The following is a 17,261-nucleotide window of genomic DNA, read 5'->3' on the forward strand; positions in this document are numbered from 1 at the left end:
ATGTCCTTGCAGGTACTACCGGCAGGAAGGCTTCAGTCCCTCATCTCCACTGTGAAGAATTGTAAAGCCAGAGCCAACCACATTGAGTATTTACCGTTGTTGATTTGGAAACTTATTTGAGGGATTGCTTGGATATAGTATGATTAAACCCTAAACCCTAATTTTATAAAAGTGATGTCCAATTTTTCAACCTTGAAGTTCTAAAAATTGATGGAGAATGAAAAAAGTCTAGGAAGAAGCATGAGATATAGTCACAAATTTTAGTCATTACTTAATAAATTTTATTATTCATGGTTACAAACCGAATTTATAAATGGTATATACAAATACTGAAGGCTTAAATATGTTGGAGGTCCCTCTAAAATAGGGGTACTTTGGTTTAGGCCCCTACAAATTTTTTGTGTGGGGAATACACCCCTATTTGGAAAATAATATGGAGGGATAAGCCCTCACGTTACAAGAATCGTTAGTTTTCTAACGGAGAACGACGTGACAGCCACATCACCAGGTCAGGTCATCATTGTTGCCAAGTAAGCACATGAGCAAATGTTTAAAATAAAAAAAAATATGTAACCAGGATTCGAACACAAGGCCTGCAACTTAAAATTAAAGATACTTACCACAAGACCTGTGTTCGAATCCAGGTTTTTTTTTATTTTAAACATTTGCTCATGTGCTTACTTGGCAACGTTGATGATGTGGCCTGATGATGTGACTACAACGTCATCCTCTGTTAAAAAACTAACAATTCTTGTAACGGTGGCGGGCTTATCACTCCATATTATTTTTCAAGTAGGGATGTATTCCAAAAAAAATATTTTGTAGGGGCCGAAACCAAAGTACCTCTATTTTAGAGGGACCTCCAACATATTTAAGCCAATACTGAATGAAACTTTGTTGTCTCAAATGAGCTTACATGGTGGCTTTATTATACACAACCAATCACACGTGACATAATCACATGATTATTTCATATGTTCTTATTTTATTTTTCCATCCCATGAAAGCCAATCATACATAGTTTCATGATCACTCATTTTTGTTCCTCAAGGCATTAATGTGCGATTTCCCCTGTAGCATGTCTGAAAAGTATCTTTTGTAGAAATCTTCTACACTGATTCTATTGAACATTGCAGGTCTTTCAGGGGTGACAAGGCTCGGTGCTGGACCTATAAATGCATTTAATCTTGGAGTCTGAAATGTGGCAATGGAAATCCTCTCCTTCTCAGAGTTCACTGTTGCTCGATGTTCGATGCTTCGATAAATACCATTAGTCATTATCTGCCAAACAATTAAAAAACCTTAAAATCAAATCCTTAAATTGCTAAAATATAATTACTTATGTCACATGAAAGAAAAAGGACTTGTGAATGAGTTTGCACTAGTTACCTCCAACGAGTCTCCAACATTGATGATAAAAGCATTCGGGAGAGGTTTAACAGGAATCCACCTTCCATCTTTTCTTACTTCAAGGCCTACAATTTCATTAACTTGGAGAAGGAGGGTTAGGATAGAACTATCAGAATGAGGATTGAGTCCCATAACTTTTTCTGGTTGGGGACATGGAGGGTAGTAATTCATCCTCATTGCTTGATGACATCCTTCTTCAAATAGCTCTGGCAATTCACTTGGTTGAAACTTTAGAGCTTTTGCCATAAACTCAAGGATTGTGACATAGAGATTTTTCAGTTCCAAGGCATACCTCTCTAGATGATCTCTGCAATGGAATTTTTTTTCTTGTTAATTGCAAATGAAATCAATGATATATTGTAATTAAGACAAACAATTAGCATGCACGCAAACAAGCAAACCTGAATGGCTGAGGAAGATTTGGAAACAAGTGAGGATTTCTTATGTTTTGTGGGAGAGTGACAATAAAGAATAAATCTGCCCATTCTAATTTGGTTTCCTCGGATGCAATGAACATCTGGCCAAGTCCCTCTATCTCCCCTGGTTTCTGCGAAAATACTTTCTTCTCCTCCTTTGGAAGGTTGAAGAACTTTTGAACATCCATCTTCATTTTTTCCACCAATGAAGGATTGACTCCATGATTGATCAGCTGACAATAATTCCAAAACATAAAATAAAATTCCTTTGTGAAATATGTGAGTATGCGAATGGGAGGAGAGCTTTTGTAGCAACTATGAGGCGATACTATTTTAATTATGAAGCCAGAATCAATTCAAGGAAGAGTTTCTAGGTAGATTCTGAGTGTTAAATTGATTGTAGTAAAATAGAGTTGATCCAAACATACTAATAGTCTGTCGCAAATATATATATATATATATATATATATATATATATATATATATATATATAATATAAAAGTCTAGGGCGGCTTATTAAAAAAAAAAGTCTAGAGCCGTTTAACTATTATTATACTCATGAGTTAATTTATTTTTATATACCTATTATTATATTATACTCTTTATCTCTTTTATTATCTTTGACTCTTAAATTTTCCTGTCACCAGGGACGTCTCCAGCATCTTTCCATTTGAGGGTCAGAATAAAATTATAAAAAATCTACAAAACTTTTAAAGGGCCGGACTAAGAATAAAAATAGTAAAATACATATAGTCCAAACAAAAGTTAAAATTTGTGATATACAACAATTTAACTTTCAATAATATGCATTTGGATTTTTTTTGTCTCTTATCATAATATATAATGTGTAACAAGGAGTTGTAACATATAAATATAATTTAATATTATTTTGTTCTTAACTAATTTGGATGGAATTGTACGTTTTTTTAACTAGTGCAAATGACAATAAAAAGAAAAACAACAATAATCCAAACCTGGAAGAAACCCCATTCTTTGCATGCATGGTCAAGCCTCTCTAGCTCAGTTCCATCATCCTCAGAAAACAATTTATTGAAATCAATGACTGGAACTTGTGGTAAAGAGATTGTATTGAATATAACAGGAGGCTCTTGGTTTGGACGAACATATTGTTCAGGAACTTTGGTGATGGGTTGCTTTGCAAGTTCTTGCACTGAAGGAACCGCCAGAGATGTTGCAAGCTTCGTGACCATTTCTCTATCCATAGTTTCAAATTAAGTCCAATTAGCTAGCTAGAATGATATTAATTTCTCTGATGAAAGTATGTATCTCCTTAGCTCGCTAGGCTTGATTTGATTTCATGAGTGATGTGTCCATATATATAGGGAAGTGCAACTCAGTTTTCAACTCTTTCGTGCATGGAATCCATATCCATATTAAAAATTAAAAACTGTTCCAATTCGACGTACTTGTTCAAACGCGTGTTTCACTTGATCAGATAATTTAATATTGCTAATGTTAATATATGCATGATCATCAAGTCGTAGTATATCCGTTTAAACTTTGAACTATTTAATCGATGTAATTTTTTATTTTATTTTAGCAGCCAGTATACTAATTCGTTAGAGTAATTCCTCTCTGACAATTGTATACATTATGAAATTAATCATCTTAAGATTTGAAAATCATATTAAATCGGTAGGTCTCTTCCCATAAATTCTCATATGAATGATTTATGAATCGAACCGTAGATTAAGGAACTAGTTTTTTTTATCATCACTTAATTAGGAGCAAGTTGATTTTAACTTTTAATAATGACATTCTTCTTACACAACCGCCGTTCGTTAATTCTTATGTAATGTCTCGGTTGTTACTTGTTTCTATCATCTTTATCAGATTGCATAAGATCTCGAAAATGGCAATAAATATATACCACCCGGCTTGCTTGGGCAAACGAAATGTTCTTCTGGTATTCACACCAAGTGGCAATCTGAAAAGCTTTTTAATTTCTTTATATTATATGGCCACTAGTGCTTGTTTCATTGTCTGTTCACTCTGTTATAACTTTTTAATGCCTATGACTGTTGACTATCTTGTTTTCCCATTAGCTTGTGTTTGTCCAGCTTTGATGGGCCACCAATGTTGATTTTGTACTTTCAGACCTATTTATGAAACTTGAAACATTTGACAAAAAAAGTGTTCTTGTTGTAGTTGATCATTGTTAACTTTTTGCACTGTGCAGTCCTGTTCTCGTTCTTCTTCTTGTTGTATTTGATCATTATTAACTTTATTTGTATATATGTGTGGTATATCAATTCTCTCATTTTAAAGTTAAATCATTATTAATTTTATGCGTATATCAATTCTCTCATTATTAGCTTTAGATCATTAAATTTCAGAGATGATGAAGTTTTTGGTTGATAAAGCAAGTATATTAGGAATGTTGTGCAACCAGAATCCAAAGTAGAGTCGCCGTTAATATTGTTAATGAGTTTAATCCAAATGAAATTGTTCGTGATCCAGGTCGTAGGAAACAAATTGATGAATATGCTCCGAATATTCAAAACGAAGTGAGGAAGACATTTGCCTCGTGGTTTTACCACGTACTATTGGTATGTTAATTTTTCTTGTCTTGTATTGTCATTTTTGAACGTGTCACGTGTAAATGAAATGTAACCCAGGTTAACTATATTTTTATTGGTAAAATGACGAGTCTTTTTCTATTTCAGTTTATAATTATTTATATATTGTGTTATATTTGAATTTACGGTTTTAAAATTTGTCCAGACTTCACAAAATTCCTAATTCAACTGCCGTCTCTAATCATTCTGCTCTTTATGTTTTTTCAGTTTTAAGTTGTGCTAAGTTTCACTTTTGAGTATATGTAAAGCTCTGCATAGTTAGTCAAAACTTATTCTTTTTCCTTAGTTTACCTTCTAGAGAGTTATTCTTGTAATTTATTCTTCTCTCTTCCCATTCAAATTTAAATTTTCTATTCACTGTCCTGTCCTGATCCTACTCTCACACTGGAAATTACAAAGTAATTTACTAGCTAATAATTAAGGAGTAAGACTTTTTTCTGAACGTGTTTATAAGACTTAAAGACTTAATAAATTATTCTACAAAATCTACGAATTAATTAATAAATAATTAAGGTCCTCTTCCTAAATTCATTAAATACCATAGCAGATTCTCATTTAGGAAGAATAGTCCTTTTTTTTGTGACGGGCTAAGTCAAGGAAAAACTTATTCCCGAATAATAGCTCAAGTGGTAAGAGTTAGGGGACATATAAGTTGGGTGGGGAGGTCCAGTGATCAATTCCTGAAGAGTGCAATTTATCTTACCGATGTAAAAAAAAAGTCAAGGAAAAACTACAGCTCGCATTTAGCTCAAATTAAACGGGCAAAAGGATAAATCCTCGCCAATATCTAACCTAAGAACATGATTGCACCCGTTAAATGGAGAGGAGAAAACATGAACCCCAATAGGGAAAAGCAAAGATGCACTAGCAAGCTAATCAGCTACATACCAAATTAAAATCTCTATCTTACCAATAACTTCCGCATAAGGAAGTTGTGGGAAGTTATGGTCAAGAATTAGATCTACCGTCGTTGTTCGAATCACACATAATTCTTGCAGTGATCATATTAAATATCTTTGTAAAAGAATTTTATACTTTTTTTTTTAAAACTTAAAAGAAGAAGAATTTTATACCGACAGTGGGTCAACAACTTTTTCTTAAATATTAGACGAAATGAAGATATTTTATTAAATTCATCATTCCTACAAGGTATTAGTCTATAGTGATAGGCAAACTAGACCCTCAACGATAAAGGTGAAGTCACGAACCCAGAGAAAGTCTTACTTTTACAGAGACAATTACACTTTCCAAAAATATAATTTAATATATTATCCATATTTTAAACCATTCAAATTGCCTCCTGGCGGTCAGAAATTTCTTCAATAACTTTTCTACGGGAGAAAATAAATTCAATCTTTGAATGATGTTTTAATAATAAAATCAAACAAAAAATCAAATGAACTTAATGTATAGCTGAATGTCCTTTTTTTTCTTTTCTTTTTCTTCTTTACAGTTGATGGGAGTATGTGACGCCAATTCTCCCATATAATTTTATTTTGGATTAAATAAGTTTTTATTTCTGTATAATAGAGTGTGTTTTGATTTTCATTCCTAATAGGAGTAAAGTTGCAAGATTATCCTGCCATTCCTGCGTTTATAGAAACACCATATTTTTAGTCCTCATCTAAAAATAACCCCCGATGTTCCTGCTCAACAATGATATATACACCTTTTCAAAAAATAATATGATATATACACATCTCATTTTTTAAATACTTTATTTTCACATTTTTTTATTTGTATCTCTCTTCTCTTATTATATATCACATCTCATTTTTTTTTTTTTTACTTTTTATTTTTTTCCTATTTCTTTTTATTCTACTTCTTTTACCTAAAAAAATGTGTGTAAGAAATATTATTGGTCAATGCTAGGTTAAGGCAGAAATGATGTGACATGTAACATGTTTTAATGAGAAGTCAAAATCAAACTTTTTTTACCACGTCAGTTTTCTTATGTCATTAAGACACTAATCAAAGTGATAACAGATAGGGAATGGAGACACGTACACAGCATAGAATAGATAAATAACAATGATTAAGTGACCAAGTTACCAGTGGGGGGTTTCATGTTTTCCTTTGGCTTGTATTCGTTTGTAATCTGTTGCGGTAGCTTTTGTTTTTTTTATAGGTAATAGATTAATATATTGAATAGAAGTACAAGGGCTATTTCAACTCAATACAAAAAGGAAGAAAGTATAAGAAAATTACAAGAAAATAGCAGCACAAAGAATGCATAGACAGAAACATATGCTAACCCACCCCCAACCCCTCCAAGGAAGAGAGATCTTAGGAAGAAGCCTCATTAAAACCTTACTAGGAAAAACCCCCTTGGAAAAACCTAGTGAAGGAAAAAGAGTACCTCCAACTAAGATCAAACGGCCCTTCCAAGGAGTAAAACCAACAAGAACATAATACATCAACAACACAGCAGCTGCCCAAATCCTTCCACGACTACTAGGAAGAAGAAACCAACACAAGCCTTCAAACCAAGCTCCACAAAGTAACAGAGTACACCTGGTACATTCCACCTTAATCACCAACCTCAAATGCCACCCCAAAGTCATGATAATACAAGGGCCTTCCATTTCCAAAGCTACAGACCAATCCATTACAAAAATATAATAACCGCAGCAACTCCACCAAGTCCCATAAACCATGAAACTCAACCAGCATGAGTTCATAATCAGCCAACCTCTGTTTCACACAATAAAAGGGCACAATAATAGTCCAACAAGCATCAGTAATCAGCAAATTGAATTAAGATAAGCACTGCATCGGTTCATTGTACCATTCAAAATAAGAGTATTTAAAATCCTTTTGTCTAGCCCGGAGCCAATTCCAAGCTTTTAATTTTATTTTGTCCATCAAATCTGAACTTTCAGCAGTCTCCCCCCTAAATATTAAGCCATTTCTCCCATTCCAGAGCACCACAACAGTAGCTAACCAAACTGAAGAAAGGCCACCCCTTTTCGACACTGAGCAGCTCTCTACAAATTGCAAAAAGTGATTACTGGGACCATCAGCAAGCACCAAACACAGGTTAAACCAACACATCTTCCACGCAAAACTACAAGTGAACAATAGATGTGTTGTAGATTCTAACTCTAAATTACACCAAGGGCAGAAAGCATTATCAATTTGAATATGCCTGCGTACTAAATTTTCCTTCGTCTGAATTCTATCAAGCAACACACGCCAACCCAAAGCCACTGCATTCGAGGGTGCACATGCCTTCCACAATTTACTAAATACTGTGAAGCCAACAGTAGTGTCCAAATCAGATATCCTATCATAAGCAGATTTTACAGAATATTGACCATCCCCTTCCCCAATCCAAACCCATGTGTCTTTTTTCCCTTTGATCAACTTAAAAGAAAGAATAATCTGCTTCATCACCCCAAGTTTCAAAACATCCTCACCAGTGATCAACCCCTTCCATCTAAGGTTCCAAACCCAATTATCCTCTAGCTGTAACCCATCTCCCTTATTTTACATTGCTGCTGATCAGACAGGAGAAATAATGAATCAAATGTTTCATTAAAATTACCTTTTCCATGCCAATTATCAAGCCAAAACCGCGTGTCATCGCCCTCTCCAATTCTGCGACACACAGCATTATCAAACCATGAACCATCAATCTTTATGCATGAAGCTAGCAGATCCTTCCACCATATGGAGTGTTTAGAACCAGCACCAACACCATACTTTGCTGCTAGTAAGCGGCACCACAACTTGTCACGCTCATGGAGGAGACGCCACCTCCACTTCCCAAGGAGAGCAAAATTGAAATCCTTCAAGTCTCTAACCCCAAGGCCACCTTCCGCCTTCGGCTTGCATATCAGATCCCAAGACACCAAAGCGATCTTCCTGATGACCTCAACTGATCCTCCCCACAAGAAGCGCATCATAATTTGCTTGCAGCGATCAATAATCCCCTTCGGCATCCTAAAAAAAGAGATAAAATAAAGAGGTAAAGCAGTTAGTACGCTCTTAACTAAACAAATTCACCCACCAAAGGAGAGATTTTTCCCTTTCCAACTTGACAGCCTTTTCTCCAATTTTGATATCACTGGTGACCATGTAGAAATCCGCCTCGGGTTGGCTCCAATTGGCAGCCCTAAGTATGTAAATGGCACCTCCATAGTTTTGCAATTCAGCATTGCTGCAAACCTGTTTGTGGTGGATTGAGGAATTGAAATGCCCGCTAGTTTACTCTTGTGAAAGTTGACCTTCATTCCTGAGACTAATTCAAAACTCCTCAAAACACTTTTCAAGGTTAACACATTTTCAGCACTAGCTTCACCAAGAAAAAGTGCATCATCCGCGAACTGCAGTAAGTCCACACTCACCCCCTCCCCCGCTACTGCCTGCTTTAATAGTCCACTCAATCCTTCAGCCACCACTAAAAATAAGAATGGGGCAAGCGGGTCCCCTTGTCTAATACCCTTCTCCATCTTGAATTCACCGGTTGGGCTTCCATTTACTAGCACAGAAACAAATGTCGACTGTAAACAACCTTGAATCCATGTCACCCATTTTTCGCCAAAATTCAGTCTTCTCAACATGTACAATAAGAAACTCCATCTGATCGAATCGTATGCTTTTTCGAAATCAACTTTAATAATCGTTGCGGTAGCTTTTGTGGTTTTTATTTTGTTTTCTTTCTTTCTTTGTATTATGGGTGAGTGGGACCCCTTGTACTCCTTTTAATGCAATTTTGGCTTATCAAAAAAAATGATCAAGTTACAAGATCTAATTCAAAGCATATATAATAACGATGTGTAGTATTTTTTTGGTACAAAGAAGTAGGGCTGAGCACGGGTCGGTTTCGGGCGGGCTCGGGTGAAGCATGTCGGGTTTGGGCGGATTTTAATCCAACTTATTCAACATTGATTCCGACCGTGATTAAGTTCGGGCGTGTCGGGTCCGGGTTGACGGGTGGCTCGGGTGGGTTGGGGCGGGTTGGGGCACCCCCAAATGAAGAGTTAATCAACCAGAAGATCATCAACCAAAACAAAATACAGAGATATAACCAAATTTCATCATTGCATGTCTCAAATTTGCAATTTTGGTCCAGATCTATGACACCGTGTTTCCACCATCTGTTCATATCTAAGCAACAGAACCACCTGATGCCACTTTCAGATTCACCGCTCCACAGCTTCAGGTCAATCGCATGTGTGACCTAAACAAAGAGATGAACAAGGAGAGAACTGAACAGAGAGATGAACAAGAGGAGGCACGAATGGGAGTCTTCGATTCAAGAGAAGGAAGTGATCAAATGAGAAATAGTGGGAGGAAGTTGTGTTATGCAGGTGAAGAAATGTAAAATGGAGGCTGCAGAAAATGACAGAAACGATGAGATAAAATGGGTATTTTGGAGAAGATCAATCTTACTTCCATTTTAAATTTTTTTAAAATAAACATTCAATGACAATTGAATGACGGATTGGAAACATAGCTGTGCCTTTGCGTCTGACAAGCATGTGCTACTAGTCTTGGGACTTGGTGATAAAGACAAACATAAAAAGTAAACTACTTTGAATATATAAACAACAAAGCTCGAGGTAATTTTTTAATGGTGGAATATCTATTATCGGGTAGGTGCAGATACCGACGGATTTTGAACTTCAAACCCGCACCCGACCGTTCTCACTCGTTTCAGACCATTTCACCTTTCCGTCTTACCCGCTGGACCGACCCAGACCGACCCATTGCTTCTTTTTTGTTCGGTTATGTCGGTTTTGGGTCAAGCCAGTATATTAACCCTACAAAGAAGCAAAGAAAACAAAACTAGCTCCTAAGAGTCATCACTCCGGCACAATCGGAAAACAACACGGAAGACATCCCCGACGGCTGCTCATGGTAAATTCTCAAGCTGCCTGTACCAGCCAAACCTAATTCCCTGATGTATAGTATTTAGTGACAAATAAAAAACATTTATATATATATATATATATATATATATATTTCAATGATAAAAATTAAAAAATTATTCAGCTCTATCTACCTCTGAAAAACAAACAAGAAATGAAATTGATCAATAATTATCAATTCCAACATGAATTTGGCACTATTGCGATAACAAACAACAATAACAATCATAAGCTTATATTAGTCATTTAACTATCGTGCTACAAATATTATTTTGTTCCATAACATTCCGATACTTTCATCATTTTTTACAGCTTTAACTTTTAAGCTCATGAATAAATATTTAAATCTTCAAAAGTCATTTCTCAAGAGTATAGGCAGTTTCTTCTACTTACCTCACTCGATCCTCGTTGTTTCTAGCTACTCCCCCAGCAACAGTTTCTCTATTAGAGTCTTCATTAATTCTCTTTCTTAGTCTCTTCAAAAGATATCTATGCGACTAGTAAAAAATAATTTTATTTCACAAATACAAGTTACGAATACGTCTATCACAAATCAACATTGACAAATCTCTTAAGAAAAAAAACTCACAAATAAAAGCAGTAGTGCCTATACTAAGGAGGAAGTGGAGTGATAATGGCGGTCCAGCAATGAGGCGACATAGGTAATGTGGCGAGAGTGCCAGTGGGCGGCAACGACTATGGGGCAACAATTGTAGTGCGACGACGCGGTTGCGTGACAATGTGTGGTGGCGCGACAATGGGGAGGCGGCCTCGCAGTGGACCGAGCACTAAAGGGAGGAGAAAGGGGACGAGGGTTAGGGTAAGGGTGGCGTCGCCAGAGGGATAAGGTAAGGTTGAGAGTGGCGGAGGAGGAGGGAGGGGCTGAGGGTGAGGGTGTTGTCGGAGAGGGAGGGTAAGGTGAGGGTGACAAAGAAGGAGGGAGGGGCCGAGGGAGAAGAAGAGGGTGAACAAGAGAGGTGGGAGGGACCGGCAGTGAGGATGGCAGAGGAGGAGAGGACGATATAGGGAGAGATTGAGTGTTAGGGTTTGAAGAATGAGGATGAGAAAGGGCTTATGTTGAAGAAGTGGCGGAGATTGGAGCTTGTAAATTCGACCGTATGCAGTTATGTTAGTGTCGGAGTCAACATACACTAAGTTGACTAGTGAATATAGCGTCAGGCATAAACTGATGTTATTCAACCAGCGATTTTAGCATTTGTTTGAACCGACACTAATTGGCTGAAAGACAATGCTACATTTAAACGAGTTTTTTTAAGCTTTACGTCGGTTTGGCGTCGGGTAGGTCAATGTTAACAAGTCAAATTTAGCTTTTGTGTCTTTGAACATTTAATGAAAAGAGAGATAGACACAATGCTTCAATTGACATTATCAGTTCACTTAAGAGATTCTATTCCGTAGTATTAAATTCGACAATTTTTTTGTATAAAAATTACTCTAGAGCTTATTCCACCAACATTCTTCTGTAGGCTTGACAACCTTTAATTGATGTGAGTGAGAAATCGCAATGCCTGTGAATTGTTATTTCTTGAAATTCAATATTGTGAGAGTCTGTTAAGAGTGGAGATATTCAAGATGTAGAAAAGTAAGCAAGCTGCAAGTGTGGAAGTGTCTCTTGTGAGAGTCTTTTATTCCTTGTAACTCTAAAGTAGTGGACTTGAGTTTGTAGGATAATAAACCATTTGGGATGAGTTTTTCAAGTTTGTCAACAAAACTTTTAGTCTTCATTTGAGACAGAGGTCACTTTTGAAGAGTTTTTCCCAACATGTATGCATGTGGTATTCAATATATATAGCATTTATGTGTGTATAAAACTCAGATGTTACATTGAAGTTCTTCAACTCGATCACTCAGGTACAAGCCTCCTTGAGACATCCCTTTCTTCATAAATGGGAAATAGTGAATTGTTAAATCAATTCATAAGATGAAATATTCTGGTCCAACTTCCTGGATTTCTGTTCCAAGACAGATATGTTGGATCCCCAAGAGGCCTGCATGTATAGCAATCTCAGCTTATTAGTTCAGAATATATAGACATAAAGATTCGAAGTGAGTGTTAATGCCAATTTGCAATGTATTTAAGCATAGCCTAGCCATTAAGTATAGAAAGGGAGAATGTTCAATATATTACTCACCTTGGCTTCATCACATACATAAGAAGGAAAGCTATAGCAAATAACAAGGACATCCCCCCAATGAAAATGTATGCAATTCCCAGGAAGTGATTTCTTCCACCAATCCAGGTTGTGGTTGAGAGAACCAGGCTCTTTTTTCCTCCAAACTCGTATGTATTATAATTGTTCTCTATTACCATTGTTATTTCGTCATTAACTTCAAGGTCATTCTCAATCTTCCCATATAGTTTTCTGAAAGTGGGCAGTGCTGCTGTTCGCATCCAAACAATGAGATCCTCTTGTTCACTCAACTGGTGCATGCCACATGATAACAAAGATTAATTTCTCTAAATATCAAAAAGAGTATAAGAGGATTTTTCACAAAAAAAGTGAACATCAATAGAAATTTTAAACAGCAATGTAGATAGATATATTTACAGGTATGCTCTGATTAAGTTTAGCACCCCCAATCAAACCTCCAGCTTGAAAGTTTTTTGGGTAAACATCCGACCCGAACTTGGCCTTTTGGTCACTCTTCCATGCTATGTTCTTTTTGTTGATCACCAAATCCTTATTATTGTTTGAAATCCTGTATGTGTCATTGAACAGACTCCATGCAATAAGGCCACAAGGAACAATTGGTTGATGACCCAAGTTGCTTGGTGTATAGTCTTCGGGACTACATGAGCTTACATCATACTCAGCTGCCTTGCTCCTCAGTTGAGTGTCACTTCTACTTTTAACGTATCTGCGAATAATGTCATCCAAAATCTAGGTAGGGGAAAGAATTTCAACATTGAGCACTAAATGAGGGAAAAAAGAAGTGGTTCTACAAGAAGCAAACTCACAAAGAGAATTACTATATTTTCTACCATCATATGTTGGGAACTTTTGTACAGTATGAGATAAACCCAATCTACGAAATATAATTTCCGGAACTGAAATATGGACTGCATTGCAGTTTTTCATAGATACAATGATATAATGGACCTATAGATATACAAACATAAGATTCAGGAAAATGATATCAGATGAGTGGTCTTTTTGAATGTAGAAGCAAAAGAGAGAGGAAAAAGAACTTTCCCCTTTAGTATCTATAAACCCTCATAACATGGTTGAAATGGAGATCAAAGTAGTGTTATGACTCAAACCTTGAAGTGAGCTCAACCTTAAAGATTAGCCTATCAGGTAAAGTTATAGCTGAAGTGAGAATTGATAGTTGTGATCTTACAGTCCTTGGTCTTTCAAATATTAATGTTTGAAATTCTATAATGGAATATGGAAGGAGAATATAAATAAAACATAACAATCTTGATGAAGATTCACCATGAACAAAATCTGAAATGACATAAAATAAAACTACATTTTTATCATACTTTGGAATCTGAAATCCATGTTTATTCTGAAGATTGTCTTGAAAAGGATTATGACACAAAGTTGACTATTCATACATGAGTGCACGAAAGACTAACAAGGATCTGCATCAGCAGTAACTAACAACTTGCAAGTGATCAAGACACCGAAAGAGCCAAAAACTTCACGTCAAAATTGACACACTCAATTAAGCTGAGAACTCCGTAAAAATTTGAATTGTACAAGTCCAAGTGACGATGAGTTTATCAGATAAAAGAGAGAAATATAAAGGAAACAGCTGATTATAATACGAGGAGAATTTTATGCTAATCTGAAGCATCTTGGATCGACAGAAGATTTGCGGGATCATATCTGTGGATAAAGAGATTGCACAGATAAATGAGTTAACTGAAGCAGTTCCTAATCTTAGAACTAAAACTTACTAATACCCCCCTATTGCTCCAACCAGAAAAGTAAAAGATGAATAGAAGACCATAAAATCAATATATTATCTAGTCAGATTTAATTTTAATATGCAGGAGGGGGGAACGGCACAGAGCAAAGAGATTTTGTGTGAAAATAAGAATATAGAACCCTGTGACAAAACTCATTGCCTGTAGAAATTGAAAAATGGATATTAGTTACAGGATTCAGAGATTGGTGAGGGAGAGGGAAAGTGAGGTTGTGTGAGCTCTAGAGAGGAAAGAAGAGAGAGAACTCAACCAAAGAGTCTGGAGCTTTTTTTTTTCCCTGTGAAACTCAAATTATGATACTTATCCCACATATGCTTGAAAGCCCTACAAAGTTGCATTTCTTAAAGTTAATGCGTTGCTTGAAAGCCCTTCAACTTTTTTTTTTCTTCATATTAATGTAAAACTACCACTACTGGTATATGTATAGAAACATAATGAAACTAGTATTTAATAGAGATCTGCTGTTTCTATCGGACAGATACATCAAGCTTCACATTTTGATTCATATTATCCATGCATCCTTTCCTAATTCTTACAAATAATCAGAAAGTAACAAACATGTTTGGTTACTCTAATCAATAGGCCTTTCAAGTTAAAAAAGGGGGGAAAATGCCGAATCAATTTCACTGATACATAGAAAAAAGGGAAAAAGATTTTGCTAGTTAATTGAACATACCGGCGATGGTTCTGGTAAAAGTTGTCAAGCTGATAATAGACATAAACAGGGGCTTTCATTTTATTCTTAACCTGCAAAGTTTGCAGCAAATTACTTCTCAACAATTGCAGCTTAAGCTATCATATCATATCAAACAAGGAGAAAAAAATACTGCTGAGTAAATGGAGAACACATATTTTCATCACAAAACATTAATGATAAGGAATTGTACTCACAGTCAATTTCTTTATGCAAGTTTTGCTAGAGCTATCATCTTTAATGTATGCCACTGCATCGTCTCTATAAGCAGGTGGAAGGCATTGATCATCGTACCGGAACGGAACTTCCACCACCTGCGTTAAAAATTCTCATTCAATATATAATCAGTTTGAGTACTTCCCAAATTCCATGTGATACTACTATATATATGCAAACAAATTATTACACGCTCCGACGCAAATAATGAAGCAAGACCAATAGGGATGAAGATGACTCCTATAACTGTAAATATTAGAATAACCTGGAAAACAAAAAATAAAATCAGAGTTAGCGTAAGAAAATCAGAGTTTAGTTTTCTGTTGTAAAACTAAACAAGTTATGTTGTTGGAAGCTATACCCATCCTGGTGTTAGAATCGGTTGCCACGCAGGAAGTTCTTGCTGGGTGAATCTAGAATCTAACATGAAAAAAATAAAAAATTCATGAGTCACATTGCCAAATAAATGCTATAGAGGACACACACAGAGAGTCTGGAATCATAGAGAGACTATAAAGAAAACTATTAACATCATTCATTATATGGGATTCAATCAAACAACATCATAGGGGATTCAAATCCTTTCCAGAAACCTATATGAACCAATTTTTTTGCAAATTGAAAATCCAAACTTAACATAATAAGCATCCCTGAACCAGTTTAAAGTAAAACTTTCTTGTTGATTACCAAAACCCTATAACAGCATGGAAATGGCTCATTGTTTTGGCAGGGACAAAATTCTACATGAAATTTACAGAAACAAAAAATAAAATGAATAAATAAAGAACAAGATTGGAGAGAAAATTAATGAAATTACATTTGGGTTTCCTGGAATTCTTGGATTGTCCATCTCTCTCAACGGTCGAGGTGGATGAAGGTTGTATAGACATAGCCAAGAAACCCAATGTGCCTACTAAAAAGAAGAGAGAAAATAGGAGGAGGCTGATTAAAATTTAAATATGACATGCAAAGTGAGAGATTTTAGGAGGATGAAAAAGCAAAAAGCTTGGCCTTATTTTGTCAATTTTTTTTTAATTACATGTTTTTATCCATTCACACTTCACTTATGGGTTCAGTCACATTTTTACTCATTTTTTCGTCATATACTTTCATTATTTTTTTTTTCCTCGGATTCACATCATGTCATCATTCATCATATTTTATCATTTCTCTCCCTTCTATTCTTAATTCGTTTGAGTTAAAACACCATAGTTTAAAGTGATTAATGATATTTGATATAAGTAATAAAATATGATTGGTCAATATAAAACCGTGATAATTTAATCTAAACTTTATCCATATTCATTTATACAACTCCTTATAAAAATTGAACTCACTTACCTTAAATGTTATTATTGTGATGGAGTTAAATAACTCTTGTGAGTTAGTTAGGGAATTTTTTTCCATAAATATATATCTACATTCATATTATTTAGGTATGTTTTGTCCATTTGTATGGTTTGGATCAAGAGGAAGAGGTTACAGCTTTAGAATGTCTAACCACCACACAACATTCACATATTGGTAATGGTTGGCTTTTCCACGAGTGCAACTACCAGTCAGCAATCAATATTATCTATCTTCCTTTTTCTTTTTTTTTTTTTTGAACTCAATATTATCTATCTTCCTAACTCTATGTTAGGTTGTTTTCGAGAGATTTTTTTAGTCAGCGGTACCTAAGAAGCTATAAGCACATTGAAAAAATAAAAAATTGAGAAAACTAATATATTATTTGGATGAAAGAATATAAAACTTTTATCCTTTTCTTTGATTGAAAAAGAGTGTGAGGACGAAAATATTCTTATATTGAATAATTTTATAAACTTGATTAGCTCATTTGAACAAAGTTATTTCTTTTCACTCATTTTTAACATCTAGATGTGTACAACTATGCTCAATCTGTATCTCGACCAAGACCTATATGCTAAATAAAAGAATGATTTAAATATGTTTTTAGCCACTGACTTTTAAAGAGGAAGCTAAATTGGTTCTTATAAAATATTTCTTTGCAATAGATTTATTTTATTTATAATAGACTCTGTCTACATGTCATAAATTTTGATCATCCAACAATACACGTTAGTCTAATCA

General features: G+C 35.3%; 2 protein-coding genes across 2 annotated transcripts; both read right to left on the bottom strand.

Moving 5' to 3' along the window:
• Positions 1-248: 248 nt before the first annotated feature.
• Positions 249-3,144, bottom strand: LOC130729901 (protein SRG1-like). Its single transcript, XM_057581756.1, has 4 exons — positions 2,801-3,144; positions 1,812-2,059; positions 1,390-1,717; positions 249-1,281 (listed from the first exon to the last, which is right to left on the bottom strand). The coding sequence occupies exons 1-4, from the start codon at positions 3,047-3,049 to the stop codon at positions 1,030-1,032; spliced, it is 1,077 nt and encodes a 358-aa protein (XP_057437739.1). The 5' UTR covers positions 3,050-3,144; the 3' UTR covers positions 249-1,029.
• Positions 3,145-11,921: 8,777 nt separating this feature from the next.
• On the bottom strand, positions 11,922-16,146 carry LOC130729903 (ALA-interacting subunit 3-like). The gene is made up of 8 exons (XM_057581757.1): positions 15,988-16,146; positions 15,532-15,590; positions 15,361-15,435; positions 15,152-15,268; positions 14,937-15,007; positions 12,873-13,182; positions 12,456-12,745; positions 11,922-12,311 (listed from the first exon to the last, which is right to left on the bottom strand). The coding sequence occupies exons 1-8, from the start codon at positions 16,058-16,060 to the stop codon at positions 12,233-12,235; spliced, it is 1,074 nt and encodes a 357-aa protein (XP_057437740.1). The 5' UTR covers positions 16,061-16,146; the 3' UTR covers positions 11,922-12,232.
• Positions 16,147-17,261: the final 1,115 nt, after the last annotated feature.

The sequence above is a fragment of the Lotus japonicus genome, chromosome 1 (genome assembly GCF_012489685.1).
Source record: "Lotus japonicus ecotype B-129 chromosome 1, LjGifu_v1.2".
Lineage (NCBI taxonomy): Eukaryota > Viridiplantae > Streptophyta > Magnoliopsida > Fabales > Fabaceae > Lotus > Lotus japonicus.

Bases quoted from the DNA above. Each gene is read 5' to 3' on its own strand.
- LOC130729901 (XM_057581756.1), bottom strand. From the start codon at position 3,049: ATGGATAGAGAAATGGTCACGAAGCTTGCAACATCTCTGGCGGTTCCT. The intron at 2,060-2,800 runs GTTTGGATTATT...AATTATTGTCAG, and splicing joins AAGAATGGGGTTTCTTCCAG to CTGATCAATCATGGAGTCAA. The intron at 1,282-1,389 runs GTAACTAGTGCA...ATTGTTTGGCAG, and splicing joins ATGTTGGAGACTCGTTGGAG to ATAATGACTAATGGTATTTA.
- LOC130729903 (XM_057581757.1), bottom strand. From the start codon at position 16,060: ATGTCTATACAACCTTCATCCACCTCGACCGTTGAGAGAGATGGACAA. The intron at 15,591-15,987 runs GTAATTTCATTA...TTTTCATGTTAG, and splicing joins GAATTCCAGGAAACCCAAAT to ATTCTAGATTCACCCAGCAA. The intron at 15,436-15,531 runs GTATAGCTTCCA...TTTGTTTTCCAG, and splicing joins CGATTCTAACACCAGGATGG to GTTATTCTAATATTTACAGT.